Genomic DNA, 19,400 nt, shown 5'->3' on the forward strand with positions numbered 1-19,400 from the left:
AAAATAAATGTACTATCATTTATGTTCATCTTTTTATTTAGTGACAGTGCACAAGAAACATTTTTTCATTCTTTTTAGCAGAACAGAATAGATGAAAGTCTGTCAATATCTTTGGTACCTTAAATGACTCAAACATGAGCTTAAATACATAGCGGATGACCCTTTTACTAATACATAACTTAAAACATTCATCTAAGTCTTAGATTCTAAGACCAACTTTTTTTCATAACTTACTCAAACCTGAGCTTAAGTACATAGCGGATGACCCTTTTACTTTGAGAAACACAAAAGTTGGAAACATCAAATGCTGAACATGCTGTGTTACGTCAAATAACACCAAGAAATATACATAACTTAAAACATCCATCTAAAACAAACATTCTTTCTCTTCTGTGAAACAATAAATACAGTTTTCAACACTTACGTTGTGCACATTGTAAATCTGACAAGCACTGGTGGGAAGAAGCCCAGTTTTGTTCTTCAGTGCCACAATGGTGAAACGAGTCATTGCACTCAAAACTTCTTTGTGCGATATGAGAAGAATGATTCATGCGACAGATTCACAAAGCCCCTCAGGAACTATTAAAACCAAATATACTAGTTTTACATGTTAATCGCTTTGCGGAAAAAAGTAAAATTCCCAATTTGTAATTCAACTTAAGTGCGTGTGTTAGTTTATATTGCATATACGAATAAAACAAGCCAGTGTTAGTAGATAGTAGTTGTAGAGCGAAGACAGATTATAGGAGTAAACCTCTTTAATTAAAACATTAAGCTCTATATGCTATTGACTTCTAATAGTGGGTGTTTGCTTTTGTTAACCTCTGCAACTATATCCAACGGACTGCATACTGTATGCACCCTAAGTACTCTTAATGTCAACATGGCTTTTTGATGGACCAGATCTCAGTCGGAGTGTCGTCTCCCTCTGGTCTATCGCTTCAGGCATTACGGAGTCAGGAGACACATCTTTTTCGGAATCCGGAACATCAGCTTCAGTGGCATTTACTTCTACAAACGATGTTTTTGATGACTGCGCCACCGCCGTGTCATCGGCCTGCTCATCGGGTGTATCATTCAAAGATCCAATCAGTCTTGGGGAATCCAGCTCTTTCTGGGAATTCAGTTCTTTCTGGGAATTTTCCTTCTCCATGCGCTTCTTCACCTCCTCTCTTCTCTGCTGCATGCGTGTGCTGTCCCCAATCATGACTTTGACACGTACCTGATCCGGGGGCCAGATGCCACCCCATATATATTGCAGGTAGCTGAAAAGCACAATCACGCTGAGGAAGGCGAAATTGGTGGCCACACCGATCACAGCAGATGTCAAGGGGAAGTTGTAGATGACGTAACGGAGGCCGGTGAAATATGCATGAATGCGGAGCTGGGATGAGTAGATTTGCACACGTTTGGATTGGAGCTCGATGACTGTGCCGATAGTTGGCTGATAACTATTGGTCTTGTAGGAAGAGAAGAGCTCGATTTCTATGAGCTGCTTCTGTTCAGCCATCCCGGTCAAGAGGAGAGGAGAAAAGAAGAAAGTGCTGAGGGTCTGCAAAAGGGTAGAGCGGTAATGCAGCATTGTTGAACGTCGGACAGACGACACCATCTTGCCACCTTTAGTGTAGCACGACATTTGGACCATAAACATGCCCAGATGTTCATTCACAGGAGACTCTGGTAACTCCAACTCCAAAGATATTCGATAACGTTGGCCATAAGCCATCACCTGGTCACGGTCGTTCCTCAAGAGGGAGATGTTGGCCGTCGGGAATGAGCAAAGCTCTGATTCTGATGCCTCACAATCGGAGCTGTAGTAGAAGTGCACGGGGGCCGAGAAGCTCACAGTGGGCATGTAGGAATAATAGAAACTACCGTACAGGAATATGGACACCCAGAGCAGTAGTCCCAGAACACAGAAAAGTACAGCAGCTTGGAATAAAGTTCTCCGGGCCTTCAGGAGAGTCACGGCTGCCACATCGTGCAGCCAGTGGAGAAGCGGTCCCATCGTAGGCCCCATCGTGCTTTGTCCAGTCCCCGTAGCGATTCCTCTCGCTCTGAATCGGGCAGCGCTTCCTCTCTGTGGCTCTGCTGGCCGCTGCTCCGATGATGCCTCTTTATATTCATACATTTAATGGGCGGCTCCAATGCGACACGGTGAAATTGCCAATTTTCACCTCAACATGTCAAGACAGTTCTTGCAATCGTCAGGAGCCCTACTTCAAATGGGCGCCGCAAGATGTGTAACCTCATAAAAAGAAAGCGATAGTGACATTCCAATTATTAAGTCGCCCCATCTCGCCGACGAACTCGGTAAGCTTGTTATCTTCCCAGCTAGCAAAACAAGTGACCCATGACCCGGAAGTGTTTGGACCACTTCCTTTCTTTGTGCTGCTAGCTGCAACTCGACCACTTCGAAAAAGAAGGCTTGCTGGCACGCAGGCCAAAGAATCAGCGATGAAGAAAAAGACTCGCTCTGCGGGAGGAGCGGTTGGTCGGAGAACAATTCTACAACTCTCTCCTTCCGGGCTCCGCGGAGGAAATGCCGGGGAGAGGGAAGAAGGGCTCTCGGGATCCGATGGTATTTCCCAACGCGCTTGCTAGCGTCGAGCTGGCTAAATGCTACGTATTTCGAGTCTCGTACCATTTGAAACGTGTATTGCGTGTTTTAAGTTGACACAACTACATAGCGTGAAAATGTAACGACTACATTTTGAATTATGTGTCATGTATTTGTTTCGTAGCGAACCAGTTTGCGTCGCAAAATTTGAATGTTAGTCGTTTAATAAAATAGCTGTTAGCTTTAATCTGAGTTCATTTATCCTGGCTTTGATGGTTGTCGTAAAATCTTTTCTTGTTTCTTTTTACCCTGATGTTTTGGGAGCAGAAGAACAGGAAGGAGAAGGACAGCGTATTTTGAGAGCGAGACTCAATATGAAGCCTCCCGCAGTGAAAGCCACCGGTACGTTGTTATATTAAAAACTGTCAAATAGACGCAACCAGGGTTAAACAACTATTTTGAAACTGAAAGCTACATCATGTGTAATGGCCAATGGAAAGGCCTGCCATTTTGACTCACTTACGTTTGCTCACATTAATTATGTTAACAATTAATGACATTCATCTGTGAGGAGACGTTCAAGTTGATTTGACAGAATTACTCATGTAGTTATTGGTGGTTGGGGGAGGCCTGGTACATACTTAACCCAGGGAAGATTATTTGACTGAACATGTCCGTGTCCACCTGCAGAGGGTCTGTCCTTGCTTGGGGCCTATGAAGACAGCGATGAAGAGGATGCTGCAGTGTCTCGATCAACTGCAACTTCTCAGCACAATCACTCTGCTGATATTGACAGTACATTAGCAAACTTCATGGCGGTAAGTATAATTTTACTTGTAGTTGGGTTACTATTAAATATTTTTCACCGAGATATCATTTCCAATTGAAGTAGTTTCCCCTTTTGCTTCTAGAACAAGCAAACAATGACATTATTCTAAGCAAGTTTTTGTTTTTTGCTTCCCCTCTGGGATTTGCTGCAGTTTTCCTTTCACTGCCCAGAATTAATGTCCATCAACTTCCACAGAAATTGTACAAGTAATGACCCAACATTTATTTCTCTGCCGTTAGAAAACAAAAATTTCTCGTCAAACCATAAAGTGTATGCAAACGAGAACCTTAATAAATTATCATTTTAAAATAATGTTCAACAATTCAACATCAGACAATGATCTATTAAACTTGCATGGCTCATCTGGTTTCTGTTTTTGAAGAGTGATTTTCTCATATAGTGTTACACAGGAGAGGAATGTTGACATTGACAAAATATATGTGGCTGGAAAATGCATTTGTTGGATCAAGAGTTTCAGGCATGTTGATTAATCTTTGCTTTTGTAGCAGTGTTTAAATATAAAAAAAAACTTTATGACATTGCTCAACAGGAAATTGATGCCATCACCACCCAGCCAAGTTCAGATGATGCAGCAGGTCAACCTTCCATCCCGACTGGTAGTGCACCCAAACCAGATGCTAATGCCCAGCAACCAGGTGCCAAACAGGACCAGTTGGAGTTTAATACTCAGTACTCACTAGCTGAAGGTAATTATGTGTCTGCTCAGATGTAATATTAATAATTTAGAGTGAGCGGAAATTAAATGAAAATGTTAAATTCCCAATGACTGTACCCTGTTACTATAACATTCACCTCACAATTCTGAGGTTGGGGGGGGGTTGAATTTTGTTTGTATGTACTCACACTTCATTTGTGACGACAGTCCAGCACAGCTTAATGTGTATTTGGGAAACACTGTTGCTGTAATGCTTTGACGTCATTGATCGATCAGGTTATTTGAGGCATTGCGGTTGATTGACAATTCCATACAAAATACAAAATCTCATCCGATCCTAACTGTGTCCTAGTCACATGATGCGCATCCTTAACATCACCTTTTATATTGGTTTTCTTCTAGTGGATGTGGAAATGGGGGACTGGCAGGAGGTCTGGGATGATAACTCTGGCTGCTATTATTACTGGAACACTCAGAACAATGAGGTTTCTTGGGAGCTGCCTCACGATCTCGCTAATCAAGTGCAAAGACTGGCTCTCTATACCAACAGGTTAGTGAGTGACTCCATCAAAAATGTTTACGAGGCTCTCCCGTATGTTCTTCACTTCGTCACAATGCAAAAGGGCATCTATGTAAACGTGCTAGAGTCTGCGGTGTATTCATTCTTTTTGGTCTCCACAACTGCCAACCCTGCTTAGCCGGGGAGAAAAAATAAGCAACTTGCTCATTTAGTCAACTCTGCAAATAGTGAATCACCTTACTCAGAAGTCCTCTAAAAAAGGAGCTCTTTACTGTGACAGACAGTAAAGTAAGTTAGCGATCATTGAAACCTTGACTTTTTGAAACCATGGTCAAACCAGTAATGAGGCCATGGCTAATTTTCAGTCATCAATACAGTCAGATGTGACATGGCTTACAATGTGTTGTTTTAGTGCCAATGGAAATGGTACACCAAGTGCAGATCACTACCCCGGTGAAACCACACCTGCTGCACCACCACCATCAGCTAAAGAAACTAAAGTCAAGGCAAGTGTAAGTCCACATGATTTCACTGGAAAATGTGTTCCTGGGGCTATGACATCATCGTGTTTTATCACATAGGAGGTAATGGAGAGTGTGGTGGGTCTCACAAGTAAAGAGGAAGAGCGATGTGGAGTGGCGGCGTCTTTGCTTGGTCCCTTGATCCCTACAGAAGTGAAAAATGCTGAAGAGAAATGGCGGAAAAAACTCCTTAAAGTTTTGGACGAAAACGAGACCAGTGTGGACTCTGACGGAGAGGTTGTTGGCCCTGTGGCATCCCCGTCTACCCCTTCGCATGACTTAGCTGCTATCCAAACTGTGGAGAAAGATTCTGATGCAAAGAAGCTATCAGAGGAGAACTCTGAGATTGAAGGGGGACCTGAAGAAGACACAATGGAGCTGGAGCTGGCTCTGGAGAGGAAGAAGGTTGGTGGTTGTTTTGTTTGACATGTGCCTCCATATCACAGTGTCTCAGCAACATAAAGTGGACCTCTCATTATTAGGCTGAGCTCCAGGCTCTGGAGGATGGTGATGGAAGTGCGGGAGGCTCCAGCCCTTGTTCCGAGACGAGCCAAGATGCTTCTGTATCTCGTGGCGCGCTCAGGAAAAAGCGATGGAAAACAGTCTTCCCGGGTGCTCCTAGTCCTGATTCCAACAGTCGAAGCTCAGAGCCTCAGGAGAACATACAGACAGGTGAGTTGTTAATGCCCTAATGCCAATAGATGTGAGAAATGCCATTATCTAAGTACCATTCCCATTAGCATATACAAAGGTTCCGGAGAGTGTTACAGCAGAAGAAGATGGGGAAACGGGTAACCCTGAGCAGAAACCGGAAGTGCCACCAAAGGAAGAAGTAGAAACACCTGAGCTCAGGGTAAGATGATGTTATAATAGTACTCCACTCTAACAAGTAAAATGTGCCTAGCCACAGTTGTTAACGTGGAGTGACTTAGTTTCAGATTGGAGAACTGGCCAACACCTTAACAAGCAAGATGGAGTTCCTGGGCATACACAAGAAGGCCGTCTCGAATTTTCAGTTGCTTCTGCTGCAAACGGAGGTAACGAGTGTGTACCTAGGCAAAATTGTTCCAACTTCTGTGCGGAACTATGTCATTGCATAAAATATTCATTGGCTAATTTGCTTTAATGTCCTAGTGCGCATAACAATTTGCATATACTTTAATATTTCAAAATCTCATTATAATCAGTCACAACTTGTCATTCCTGACCTAATTGCGGGACAGTGTTTCTAAATTTGCTCATCAGCTTCCTAATAATGCCCCTCTTTCCGCCCCTATTTTTAGACACGGATAGCTGACTGGAGGGAGGGCGCTCTGAACGGGGCCTATCTTCGCAGCAGGCTTCAGGAAGCTGCCGAACACATAAAACATTATGAACTTAACGCCGCCCCTAAAGGCTGGTCCTGCCACTGGGACAGGTACGCACTGCTTACCTTTAACATCTCTACACCCCTTCGCCCCTCCCCCAATAAAGTGCAGTGTGACTACGCGCGCCTCAATCCCGTGGGGGCAGACTTTGTATCATGACAAGCTTAACCAGTACGTGCGGATTGGTGCACAAGCCAGAAGTCAGACTCTGCAGGTTTTGGTGACAAAAAGGTCATTCTAGCATTGTACCTTTGGTGTACTGATAAGGGAGCATCCACACAGGGCCAGCCTGCTGCTTCTCTAAAGGAATCCATGTCTTGATGAGAGACTCCAAAGCTCTCTGTTGCGAGGGCCTTTGTAAGACTGAATTGCAGTCAGTGGAGAATTTGGGTGGGGAGGTAGTAGAGCTGGGTGCCTGGGAGAGCTTTGGACTTTTCAGGACTACAGTCCCCCCAGAACGCAATGCAGACAGAGTGATGCCCTGGAAGCCACCAGTGTCACGCATCCAATTAAAGGTGAAGACGGAGCAATGACGGGAATCCAGCAGGTCAGACCAACTCTATTTCATGTCTTTCTGTTTATTATTTTCCATGACCGAAACAAATCATTGTGTGATTGTAAATGATGTATATTAGTGATTTCTTGTTGTTGATGATGGTGCCTGCATCCTGGCATCTTCCTCATCTGTCGTGAAGGGAATGATTGTCTTAAACCCAACGTTTATGACAACCATGATGTGGGCTTCTCAATACTGCCTTTGGGAGCCAGAGATGATTTGTTTTTCTTTAACTGTTTTTGAGAGCAAGGTGGGTTACCTATCCACATTCCTAGTCAATCTTCAATTGGACTCCCCTTTAGGATGGTGAAAGCTACCATCCATACCAAGCCCCACCACGTCTACTCCCTTGCCCTCTGTCCCAGGTCATCGTACCGGTCAACTCGTTGCAAGGCCACTCGTTGAAACTGTTGCCTTCTATCTCTGTTGTCCCACTCTTTAGAGAGCACAGGCGGTATTTTTATGTCAACGACCTGACGCATGCATCGCAGTGGGAATTCCCGACAGAAGAGGCAAAGGGGGATGCCCTGAAAGGCAACCAGGATAGTCCGACCACCAGCCAAGGCGATGGCAAAACATCTTCAGGTTAGAACAAGAATGTGCCTGCTTGTGTAAGGGTTCAGATAAAATTGTCAAAATGTTTCTTTAGTAGTAACAGTTTTTGTTTTTTTTGCTCTATACAGTCCCATCTGTCCGTGCCCCTGCTGACCCACCAGCAGCGCCGCCATCATCATCATCATCGTGGTCTCCATCTCAACCCCCACTCCCTGACAGCCCTCCTCCACCTCCTGACCTCCCACCACTTCCGCCTCTGCCCCCCGGCTCACCCCCTCCACCTCCTCCGCCCCCAGACAGTGATAGTGAGATAATGGAGGTTGAAATGGAGATGGACGATGACAATGATATGGAGCCTCCAGCCCCTGGAACTGAAGATGATGGCAGTGGGTGGCCCCCTTCAGCTGTTGCCGGTGTTAAGGTGTGTGCTTGTTCACTTTTTTGTTCACTGTTTAGCTTTTGATTCATAAGATTTATACTTAGTTTCCTTGTTTTGGCGCAGGTCTTGGAGTCTTCAGATCCACTGGGTAAGGGTCAGAAACGAAAAGCTGGCCAGCTAAATAAAGCCATTATTGGAAGTAGTCCAATCCTATACACGCAGCACGTTACCACTGCAGGTAAACCTTGGGCATCTGATGGTCACATTAGGAATCCCGCCACCACCAACAACCACATTGATTTGCCTCTGTCTAGCACCTGTCATCACAGCGCCAGCTTACTGGGGTGTGCCAGCTGTCACTGCACCTCTAGTACCCTCTGAACCTCCTCTTCCACTTGCTCCCGCGATGCCCCCGCAACCACCGCTGCCACCTCCCCAGCCAGCCTGTGAAACCTCATCGCCTAAAGTGACATCTGTGGAAAAGATCAAGAAAACCAAGAAAGATAAGGTTTGTAATCTGTTAAGATTGTGGTCATTGTATTACTTTTTATTACATCAAAATAATTGCTTACACATGTTCTAAAGGACGGTAACTTAATCTCAGGCTTGTTCAAATTTCAAAGAGGTAATTGTGTTATATAATTTGATTTATTTAGGCAAAATGTGACAACACTTTTGGAGCATAATTTTCGGTTATTTTTATGGTAATCTCAATAACAACCTTTTATTTTTGCCCCTAGGACAGACTCCCAATAATTAACTATATGTAAGTGTGATTTGTTCACACTTAGGGTTTATGACTGAAGTTAGGCAGCTGTCAAATAGTTTACTAGCAGTTGCACGAGTCATTGGGTGTCTTCCTGAAAGTTACGCAACACTTGGAGTAGGCCTGAGCATCAGATGGAGGTGGTAGTCACACCTAAATTCACAAATTTAGCTTAAGTTAATACTTGACATTTCTGGAAGGTTTGATGCACTTAGCATTTCCTAGTTTACAGTGTAATTGTGCGGCCTGGACACTAATCTACTGTGCAGTTCTCACATGATGTCTCCTGCTGTCCATTTGTAATTGTAGAAGGGGAAGACCAAAATGCCATCCCTTGTAAAGAAGTGGCAAAGCATCCAGAAAGAGCTTGAGGAGGAAGAAAAGAGCAGCTCCAGTGATGAAGATAGAGATCAGCTCAACAAGAAGAGTATAGAAGACTGGAAACACCAGCAGCTCCTCACGTATGTGACAATTAATTTTGTACTCTTCTCCTGTTATTAATGTTTCTATTTTGTGATATAATGAATGCTACCAGTATCGGTTTCTTCTAATCCATTAATCCTTCAGTTTTATAAGAAAAAAAAGTATTCTTTTTTTAAACTTACAGAGGAAAAGCTTCAAAGAATGCCAACTTTGAGGCACTTCCTGACAATTGGAGGGCTCGACTGAAGAAAAGGAAGCTGAACAGCACATAACGTCTGATTTACTACATACATAGGTCATGTTATTGTTTCTTCCAAGATGTTTTTTTTAGTTCAGTTGTCTATATTTTTCTATTCAAAATGAACACCTATATCAACCGAAGGGGTTTGAATGTCCGTATCTCGTTTTTATAGGTACAAGTGTAAATGTGCCATCAATCTTCAGTTTATAATAAACAATGTATTCAGCTGGCCACAGCAGTTTGTGTGAGATTCAGCATTTTTAATTAGCATTTTTTTTTTTTTTAAATCATTGTACATAAAATGTATATTAGGACGAGCTGTGTTCTCTGAATGTGTAAATTTTTGTACATTTATTAAACACTTTTTCCCAATTTCTGTGTTTTAACCTATTTCTTATATATTCGCAGAACATAAGGTAAATTTGTCTAGTTTTAACCAGTGTCGCCAACATGGCGCCTATGTGCCCACAGTAGCTCTTAAAACGGTAGGTATATCCACAGGGTCTAAAGGTTGTGGGGCATTTTGATTTCCTATGAATTTGATTCGCACTACCTGTACTCTAAGTATATAGTACATATTTAGTAGAAGTGGTAGCTTTCTGGGGCGACCACTTTGGCTGGAATTACGTCTACAGTTTGTCCTGTAAAGTCTGATAGAATTATTCATTTACCCAACTTCGTAAATTATCGTCACATACACGAATAATATTGGAATATTGCCATTGTATGAATTGCAACCGAGCGATTTTGTAGGTTGGAAACTGGCCTAGCCAAAGAGAAAGAGGCTAAATTGTTGCGGTGCTTGTTAGGCCCATCGGTTGCTAGGCAACACCTTGTTGCTCGAACAAGATTGGGCTTTTTACAAACTTCTCAAATGCAGCGTTGAAGCGAGGTAAGTCGTCCTAAATGAATGGGGGAAAAGTATGTATAAATATTAATTTAACAGCCGCAAGTAATGGAGAGAAAAGCAAATTTATGAGCACTACATCGGATTAACGAGTTGTCCGTGTTTTTTGGTTATCAGAACGTCAAAGATGGGATCCTACCGTCACTTAATGTGCGATTTCTTTGGCCATTTGTCTATAATCACCAGCCTCAGCTTTACACTTGAATATTGCCTATTCTGCTTTTAAAATAATGTGGAGTTCTTATGAACATTGTAGGAGAAGAAATAATTCTACAGTGTAGAGATCGGCTCTCGGTTAAGTATGATGCAGTGGAACTGAATGTCTTAAATTCAAGCAGCATAGGGAATGACATCAGCACAATCTGATTGGCTACCTTAGTAATACCTTTGAAATATTTTTATTTACATAATCTAAATAGTGTGACATCATTGCTGCATCACTCCCTGTGTCAATCTCAATGTGGACCATAAATAAACTACAGCTATTCTTTTCTGTGCTTCAATCTTAACCGCACTGTGAATGTAGCCGTTTTTGTTAGTAGAGCACTGCAAGTATTTCATATTTTTTAGTCTGAATGTTATCTATTCAGAGACAGAAGAGAAAGAGGACAACAAAGATATGCTGTTACCAGGCTAAATGCCAAAGAAAGAAATTGCAAAATATATCCATCCCCATATGTCATGCAAATATGCCACCAAGGGGCTGTGAGCATCATGGGGATGACATCTGCTGCAACATTTAGTAAGTGCTACAATCTAGTGGCAATAAAATGCGTATCTGTGTACATGATCGTATTAATCATTTTCTTCTATAAAAAGTCTTTTTTTAAAAACGTGTGAAAGTAATTGAATGCTTGACTTGCAATACAGTCCTGTGACCATGAAGCATTTTTGATGCAATTCTATGTACTTTTGACATTTTGTCTTTGTTAAGCCCTTTCTGATGCAGGTAATGAATATATCAAAACTTTGCCCAGTTGTGTGGGCCTGCAGGATTATTCTGCAGGCTCCTGCACCCCCCCCCCCCCCCCCTCAAACTAATGCCACATTTTTAAACAAAAATAAACACCTCCTGGCAGTTTCTAATGCCTGGTCCTCATAGACATGCTTTGCATTTTGACATTTAGGAAGGAACAACATCAGCCATGGCCGGTCCTGTAATAAGAAGTTGGTGGAACTCCTATCAATTGGACAAATCTGACACCAATGAGTCAAATAAAGAGGAGGACAAGGAGGATGAAGCAGAGAAAAAGCAATGTAAGTGTTTAATGTCCCTAATGTCAAGAGATTTATTTTGAGAGTAGCCTGACTAGTTTAAATACATATTTCTAATGTAGCCCTCAAGGCTGCCATTTTAAAAAAAGTAAAAAATACACTGCTTTGTCACTGAGACATACAAGCAAGCCCACTCAATTTAACCTTGTTTTGTGAAGGTGATATAATGGACATAATGGGAACATATTTTTACTGGAAGGAACAAGAGCTTTAAAGAATGATTAAGTAAAGAAATTATTTCTGTCTCCTTAGTATCCATTAGTCAGACACTGCGAACCAGGCAGCTGCGTGTAGAGTTTGATGGTGGACGCCCAGTTTTTAGTCTTCGAGCACCACTGGACCTGGTTCAATTCCCATCTATCTCCTGCGCGCGTTGGCCAGTAGAGTGTGAGGTCATCAGTAATGCAATCCATCACATAGGTAATGTGACAATTTTTATTATGACAATGGTGTCTTAGAACCCCTTACCACCAGTCCAAAAGGAATCTGATGATCTCCAATTTAATCATACTGGATTCCTGTATCGTAGAGTGGGAGCCTCCAAACCATGAACCTTTCTACCAACCAAGTGGTATTGAGAAGACACCCATTTCAACTGGGGAGGAGAGGAGACAAGTTGTCTATTGCATTGACCGGGGTAACTTTATAACTATACAATACTGCACAGTAGGGGTCACCAGCGTAGTGCCCGTGGACACCAGGTAGCCGCCAAGACCACATGAGTAGCACAAGCCTGTCCTAAAAGTATCTTAACAGTCTTGGGATATTCTGATTTTCTATCTTTGCAAATTATTGTGGGAAACCATTTAAATGACTAGCCACTTAATGAAAGATTATGATGGTTTATTAATACCATAATAACATCATGACATTATTAACTACAAGTGGAACAAATGTACAAATGTGTTATTTCAGAAGTGTGTTTCAGAGTGATAGCGATTAATCAGTAACTAAGAAGTACTTTTTAGCTTTAAAAAGGTCGGTGACCCCTGCTGTACCCTTGGCAATTCTATAGGAACTCATTGGCCAATGAAAACCAAAATGGGAGCTGCATCAATTATGCCTTTATAAAGGTCAAATTGTTTTTAAAAACATAGATATATTCATTTATAGAATTATTCATTTATCAAGAGAGGAAATGTTCCCATTTTCCCAATTATAAGTACAAACTCGTAGATAAACATGACTACTAAATAACAGGAAAAATACTTAAGTGCCATATATTTTATATTAATTTTATATTAAAAAATATTATTTAGAAATATTCTTGAAAAGACCAATTCCTGATGTCTTTTGTTTGTCGTTCTTTTTAAGCTGACAAGTGTCCCTACTTCACATGCTCTCGTGTCGGAGGTTCTCGGGTGTCTGTGAATAGCACCTCCTCCTCTTTTAACGAAGCCAGGCAGCCAAACCTCTCGCTTGAGTTTGAATCACGATTTGAGAGTGGAAACCTTCAGAAGGCTGTGCAAGTGTGAGTCACTGAAACTATTTCAGTTTTACCTTGTGTTTAGGTTAACCTAATCTATGTGTCGTCACCTGCACAGGGGTCCCTATGAGTATGAACTCACCCTGCGCACAGATTTATACACCAGCAAGCACACGCAGTGGTTTTACTTCAGAGTCCGGAACATGAAGCCTGGGGTGGACTACCGTCTTACTATAGTCAACTTGATGAAGCGCCGCAGCCTCTACTCCCAGGGCATGAAGCCTCTGCTCTACTCTGAGAGATCCGCTACGGAGAACGCTGTTGGATGGATACGAACTGGCTCCAACATCATATACTACCGCAGTCAGGTTGGTGGCTTGAAGTTCAATAATGGGCACAATTTTGAGCTTCCTCATATGATTACGCAAGCAGAGACACAGTTGAGGTATGGTAAAATGGGATATTTTATCTTTGGGAAACCAAATTATTATTAAAAAGAATTTTGTTTGTTTATTGCATGTATTCCTTTGACCATTTTTTAATCACTGCATTGGTGCCAAGTGCAATTTGGGATCTTGAAGTCAATGTTCATCAGCCATTATTGAAGAATTTGTTAGAAAAAAGGTGGCGGTTAAATTAATCAAACATATAAATACTGAGAAAACACACGTCATGAAAATTCAGCACATTCTCCATTTAATTTGTCACTAATTTCATCAATGTGACACGTATTCTTAATACGTATTTTCCAATGCTGTGCTTGACATGAACGGTATGTCTCATGTTTGTCCCAATTCAGAATGCAAAGGATCCCAATGAGTCAAGGACCCTGTACTCACTCACATGGACTCTTCAGTTCCCGTATGAATCTGACACCTGCTACCTCGCCCATTGCTATCCCTATACCTATTCACACCTCCAGCGCTATCTCAGGCACATTTCATCCAACCCAGCAGTGGTGTCATACTGCAAAGTACGAGTCCTGTGTCACAGTCTAGCTGGAAACGCAGTCTATGTGCTAACAGTAACGTCACGGGCTGGCGAAAAAGAAGAAGAGGGAAAAATCAAAAGAGCTGTGGTGGTAACTGCCAGAGTACACCCAGGAGAAACCAATGCATCCTGGTTGATGGAGGGATTTCTGGACTTTCTGCTGGGGAACTCGGATGATGCGCAACTTCTCCGAGACACTTTTGTTTTTAAGGTGAGTGAGTTGAAAAAAACCTGGTCAGAAATCTTTCAGTATATGGGTGATCTGCATTTCTGGATTGAGCAGTTGGTGCTCATTATTTTAGTTGTGTTTTTAAAAAAATAAATAAATACTGAGTCGTGATGTAATTGCTGTCGAATGTTTTATGACTTTTTTTTTCCCCATCGTATGCTTCAGGTGGTGCCAATGCTGAATCCAGACGGTGTGGTGGTTGGCAATTATCGCTGCTCTTTGGTAGGCAGGGACCTCAACAGGAATTATAATAGTACGCTCAGGGATTCCTTTCCATGTGTGTGGCACACCCGGAACATGGTGGAAAAGTGAGCAGTTTTTATTGTGTATCTTCTCAGTATCTTTTTTTATGGTATCTTTTTATAAGTCACTGATGGTGTAGTGGTTCACTCACAGGCAGCGTGGATTTGATTCCCACTCTGTGACAGTGCACATGTGCAAGTGTGAATGGTTGTTTTGTATGCCCTGTAATTGGCTCGGAAGATTAATGGCAGGATGATACATTTATTGATCTATTATTTATTCTCAGAGAATTTATTTAAGTCATTTTCATACCGGCTCCAAAAATTCAGTAATTGCACACTGTCTTTATTTACCATGCACTGTATTATTTTGATCGTCAAATTGGGTTGATACAAAATTCTGAGGTCACTGTTGTTGTCTTTATTCCTCAGACTGTTGAAGCAGACAGATGTAGTTCTCTACTGTGACTTCCATGGCCACAACCGTAAAAACAACGTCTTCATGTACGGTTGTAACAACAGAGATGATGATTATCCGAAGCTTCGAGAGCGTGTTTTCCCTCTGATGCTGAGCAAGAATGTCAAAGACCAGGTATTATTTGTCAGAACAATGCTGTTCTTTTTATCAGTGTCCACTCTTAATTCCAGCCTCTGCATCCTCTTTGCATAGTTCGCCTTCAATAGCTGTAAATTCCAGGTTCAGAAAACCAAAGAGGGAACCGGGCGAGTGGCCATGTGGCGACTTGGCATCAAAAACAGCTACACCATGGAGGCCACTTTTGGGGGTTCCACACTGGGTTGGTGTGCACCTTCTGAATGTGTCTGTCGTTTATTTGTGTATGCTTTTATTATACCCAGCTCTAACATTTCATCAGGTGAGCGGAAGGGAACACATTTCACCACTCAAGACCTCAAGTCTCTGGGCTATTATGTTTTAGACACCTTACTTGACTTTTGTGATCCAGATCCGACAAAGGTAAGAGAACAGCACACATCTCATCATGATTTAGTTGACCCAAACACATGCATCTGATTGAATATTTCTCTTATGCCGCTTCAGGTGACTTATTGTACAAAAGAACTGACAGCTCTATTGAGAGAGGGAGTCAGAAAACTGGGCAAAGAATTGGACACTGACTTCTCTGTCTACGATTTGGAATCTGGGTAATTTATCAATATACAAAGCAGTGTTCAACATAAATGAATTTGTGAGGAAACCTAGAGTTTCCCAAGAATTTCGATGCATACTAAATCAATTATGTCCACTGCTGTGAGTTGTTGAGTGTAAACGTGCACACACATAGACGTTTTAATTTCTGTTGCAAAAATGATCATACCATCAATAAGGTCTAGCAAAGCAAAATAATTTATTATTTTTATTTATAATTAATCATTTATTTATTAATAATAAATAGTTAATTTATGTATTAATTCCATGTATTTATTTGAGTGTATTATATCCATATTGATTCGTTTTCAATTAGAAAATATTTAAAATAAACTCAAACACAAGGGAAAGTATTGAATTTAACGAATCAATGAATGAATCCCCCAAAGAGAATCAACTTGCACTTGTGTAGTATTGTTTGCCCTTGTTGAATTAATAGAAAATCTATTTTCATGGATCACGTTCATTGTGTACTATATTAACCTGATGGATGGTCATGATGCATAACAATTGGAAAGTTGAGTAACATGTGTTATTGAATTCAACTTGAAAGTAACTATTACTTATTTTGCTTTTGCAGCACCAGTGGTTCCAATAGCTCAGATTCTGATGGACTTCCATTACATTTGCTCACACAGTCACAAGCTGCACACGCAGAGGTAAGCGACATAAGGTGATGCTCTGCTCCCGTGGAGAAATGTTTCTATATAAGCATTTCTTTTTTTGTCAGATGATGAGCACATTTGGATAACGTACAAAAAATATGCTGATCCTCTCGCCCATAGCAATCTTCTGTTAAGAACAAGAAGAAGATGACTCGCAAACAAAGAGACAGGCTGAAAAATAGGATCCAACCTGAAGTTCTGCAAAGCATCACACAACATATTGTAAGACAACAGTACATTGATTTTTGAATCCTACAAATAATACATCCCAAACATTTGGCTCTTTGCAGGAGCCTGACTTTGACATTGAGAATGCACAAAAAGAGCGCTTCCTAGAAAGACCACCTAAAAGACACAGGAGAAAATGGCAGGTATGACATGAAATACTTTATTGTGCTGACCCATGATGGAGACATTCACCAAGAAGCTGAATCTTTGAGAGGGTTCTGGGTTAAACGCGTTTATAGACAATCACAGGTTAAAGGAGGGTTGTTTGCTGCTTGCTGTATAAACAGTAGGACCTGAGACAAGAGTCAACAAGACATGTCGCAATTGGTGACCACGACAGCACCAATAATCTCAGATATGAATACTTGCATCACTGTACACTGCAACGGTCAAGTTGCTCGACCACAGTCGTGATTTCGGCACATCATGGCCCAGTTTCAGATGAGGAGAATGACACAGGGTGTTAGAAAATACTTCCATGTGGTGGCAGCGTGGAGACAAAAAGAGACTTGCCTTCGTCTCCTTGTCTCGTCATTTACCATCTCCACAACTTGATATGGTATATATTGTATAGTGTCAGGTCTTGAATGGAACCCCCATTACTATTCCTGATGTTGCATTATATCAACACTATTTCTGTCAAGGTAAAACTTCCTGGCCGGAAAAGTGTGATCCATGCAGAAAATACTGATTATCTGGGGATCAGTCATGTAACCCTTTGGCAAGGCTTTGAACCTATCCAGGTAATGACTTTCCAATTGTCTGACACATTTTGTACAATTTACCAACACATTTTAGCTGGTACATTTATGAATTTTCAACCTACATTCTATATCTCAATTTCAGTTTTGATTTGTCTTAAACGTGTAAAAGCACAAAGCAAAAAAAAAATTGACCCAGTGATGACTTGAAACTTGAAAACCCCTGTGGTTGCGTTCAAAGGTTAAAGTACCACTGTACTAGCACCTGACAAGTAAAACGTTTGCTATTTCTTTTCAAATGAAAGTTGGAAGTTATCCTCTGTGCTGTTTCAGAGTACTTCTCGAGAAGATAGGATGGTAGAAAAAGACACGCATCGCAAGAAGAGAGCTAGCTCAAACATCACGCCGTATGCAGACATTTCAAATGGAAAAGGTGCATTTTCTACATTGCTTGTATTTAATGGGCACTAACTGAGCACCACTTGCAGTTCGGACTCAGAAATAATCAAAGGAATGTAATCCGTGATTATTTATTGGAATGTCTTATGTTACAATTGTGTTGGCGTGTGTTGATATTTGCTTAAAAGAGGAACAACAGAAAGACAACGCACAGTGGAAATCAAAGCTACTGCACTTCAGTGCTCTACTTCGCCGCCCTCCAAGATTCTTGTACCCAGTCCAGCAACAGACGCAGCAGCTTCATCATCATCAGTATCATCAACATCTTCAGAAACATCATTATCAACAGCAGCAACATTACCAACATTATCATCATCAGCTGCAGCGGGAGTTACAGCTGGAGGAGGAGCCACAGCATCAGGGGGAGGAGCCACAGCAGCAGCAGGATTATTACCATTATCACCATCATAGTCATCATCATTATCCTCACGAGGAATTCCATAATCACCATCATCACCATCATCATCATCATCAGTATCCTCAACATCATCTTCACCATCATCGTCATCATGAAATGCAGAAACAGCAGCATTGCTTCTCTGGTGAGTGGTGCATCCATAATGATTGTTTTTTTTGCACATGCAGAAGTTCTACGTGTTTGAATTTGTATCACTCTTTTAGGACTATCACCCGTCAATGCATCATCTCACAGGTAAAACTTGGACCATCAATTATTGTTTCTGCTGTCGGTTCAGTGAACTTCACAAATGGTCTTTTTCTTTCCAGTCGCCATCGTACCATGATTGACCTGGTTCCCACAAGGCACCTGCCGCCAAGCCTCAGCGATGAGAATAATTATTGTAGAGATGGAAATCCCTCAATGACGCCAAATCGTTACTATGTCGAACAGGATATGCCCACTGCACTTGAACACATATCTAGCAACAAATGGCAAGCTCTGAGAGATGAAGACGACCTTGCAGGTTGGTCTTGAATGTTGACATGGTTTGTTTGCACTCAAGTGAAAACACAAATGAATAACTTGTGAAAGAATGTCTTTCGACTAAATACAGTGTCTTCATCTGGTTTAAGTTTGATAAATCCGGTTTTGTAATTTATTTAGTTGGATTGCTGAAACATCTACCATTTCGAGAGATGAACCGTCGAGCGCTCATGACCGAAATCAGTCAGAGAAAGACTGTTTCCCACCCAAATTTGATAATGCCTGTACTACGGTACACAGACCTGCGAGGACACAGGTAAAAAAAAAAAATCTTTGTGGAAAGATGAATGGTTCAAAGCTGAAGTCGAACAAGACATGCTGGTGTCTTGCACAATATCATGATGCTATGATTAAAAAAAGAACAGAACAAACCTGTGTTTTTCCATTTTTCATCAGACTGAGCAATGCGACTTTAGAAGACAGAAGACCAAAGAGCGTTTTACCCTCTGTAGCAAAGCCATCGACATCCACAGAATGGCACCATAGGTGAGGCTGAAGATCACAGTCCCCAGTAACTCAGGAAGAGTAGGTCACAAATGGCCTGTGGTACTGCTCCAGAGAGGCCATCCGAGTCTGCTGCACTTTACAGTACGATGTTGGGATTACAGACATTCTGGCCAATCAATGGAACATATTTGTAAAGGAACATGTAAAGGAACATGTGAAAGCATCTAGTGAACATGATCTCTCTGATGCTAATGTCATTTTATATGGTGTGTTTTAACCTATGCTAACATAGCTTGACAATTTGACTTGCATGTCTAAAATTGAAAT

At 41.6% G+C, this 19,400-nt stretch overlaps 3 protein-coding genes across 4 annotated transcripts; 2 read left to right on the forward strand and 1 right to left on the reverse strand.

Moving 5' to 3' along the window:
- Positions 1–18: 18 nt before the first annotated feature.
- Positions 19–2,390, reverse strand: LOC133157616 (seipin-like). Its single transcript, XM_061284289.1, has one exon. The coding sequence runs from the start codon at positions 2,129–2,131 to the stop codon at positions 863–865; it is 1,269 nt and encodes a 422-aa protein (XP_061140273.1). The 5' UTR covers positions 2,132–2,390; the 3' UTR covers positions 19–862.
- On the forward strand, positions 2,377–9,765 carry fnbp4 (formin binding protein 4). 2 transcript variants are annotated; one of them, XM_061284286.1, is made up of 17 exons: positions 2,377–2,581; positions 2,888–2,962; positions 3,251–3,378; positions 3,940–4,096; positions 4,468–4,615; positions 4,998–5,097; positions 5,167–5,511; positions 5,589–5,778; positions 5,847–5,959; positions 6,039–6,143; positions 6,390–6,523; positions 7,472–7,614; positions 7,713–8,005; positions 8,087–8,201; positions 8,278–8,471; positions 9,039–9,190; positions 9,337–9,765. In XM_061284286.1, the coding sequence occupies exons 1-17, from the start codon at positions 2,458–2,460 to the stop codon at positions 9,422–9,424; spliced, it is 2,604 nt and encodes an 867-aa protein (XP_061140270.1). In that variant the 5' UTR covers positions 2,377–2,457; the 3' UTR covers positions 9,425–9,765. The 2 variants fall into 2 exon arrangements, with proteins under 2 accessions (XP_061140270.1, XP_061140271.1); XM_061284287.1 differs by having other exon boundaries at positions 4,998–5,091.
- Positions 9,766–11,243: 1,478 nt separating this feature from the next.
- Positions 11,244–19,366, forward strand: agbl2 (AGBL carboxypeptidase 2). Its single transcript, XM_061282627.1, has 22 exons — positions 11,244–11,249; positions 11,428–11,557; positions 11,828–11,995; positions 12,105–12,212; positions 12,890–13,046; positions 13,120–13,369; positions 13,801–14,202; positions 14,386–14,528; positions 14,895–15,054; positions 15,133–15,259; positions 15,338–15,438; positions 15,523–15,626; positions 16,211–16,289; positions 16,416–16,517; positions 16,586–16,666; positions 17,168–17,266; positions 17,558–17,657; positions 17,812–18,225; positions 18,305–18,335; positions 18,410–18,606; positions 18,747–18,882; positions 19,023–19,366. Exons 1-22 carry the CDS (start codon positions 11,244–11,246, stop codon positions 19,114–19,116), a joined length of 3,189 nt encoding a protein of 1,062 aa, XP_061138611.1. The 3' UTR covers positions 19,117–19,366.
- Positions 19,367–19,400: the final 34 nt, after the last annotated feature.

Source organism: Syngnathus typhle, linkage group LG7 (assembly GCF_033458585.1).
Source record: "Syngnathus typhle isolate RoL2023-S1 ecotype Sweden linkage group LG7, RoL_Styp_1.0, whole genome shotgun sequence".
Taxonomy (NCBI): Eukaryota; Metazoa; Chordata; class Actinopteri; order Syngnathiformes; family Syngnathidae; genus Syngnathus; species Syngnathus typhle.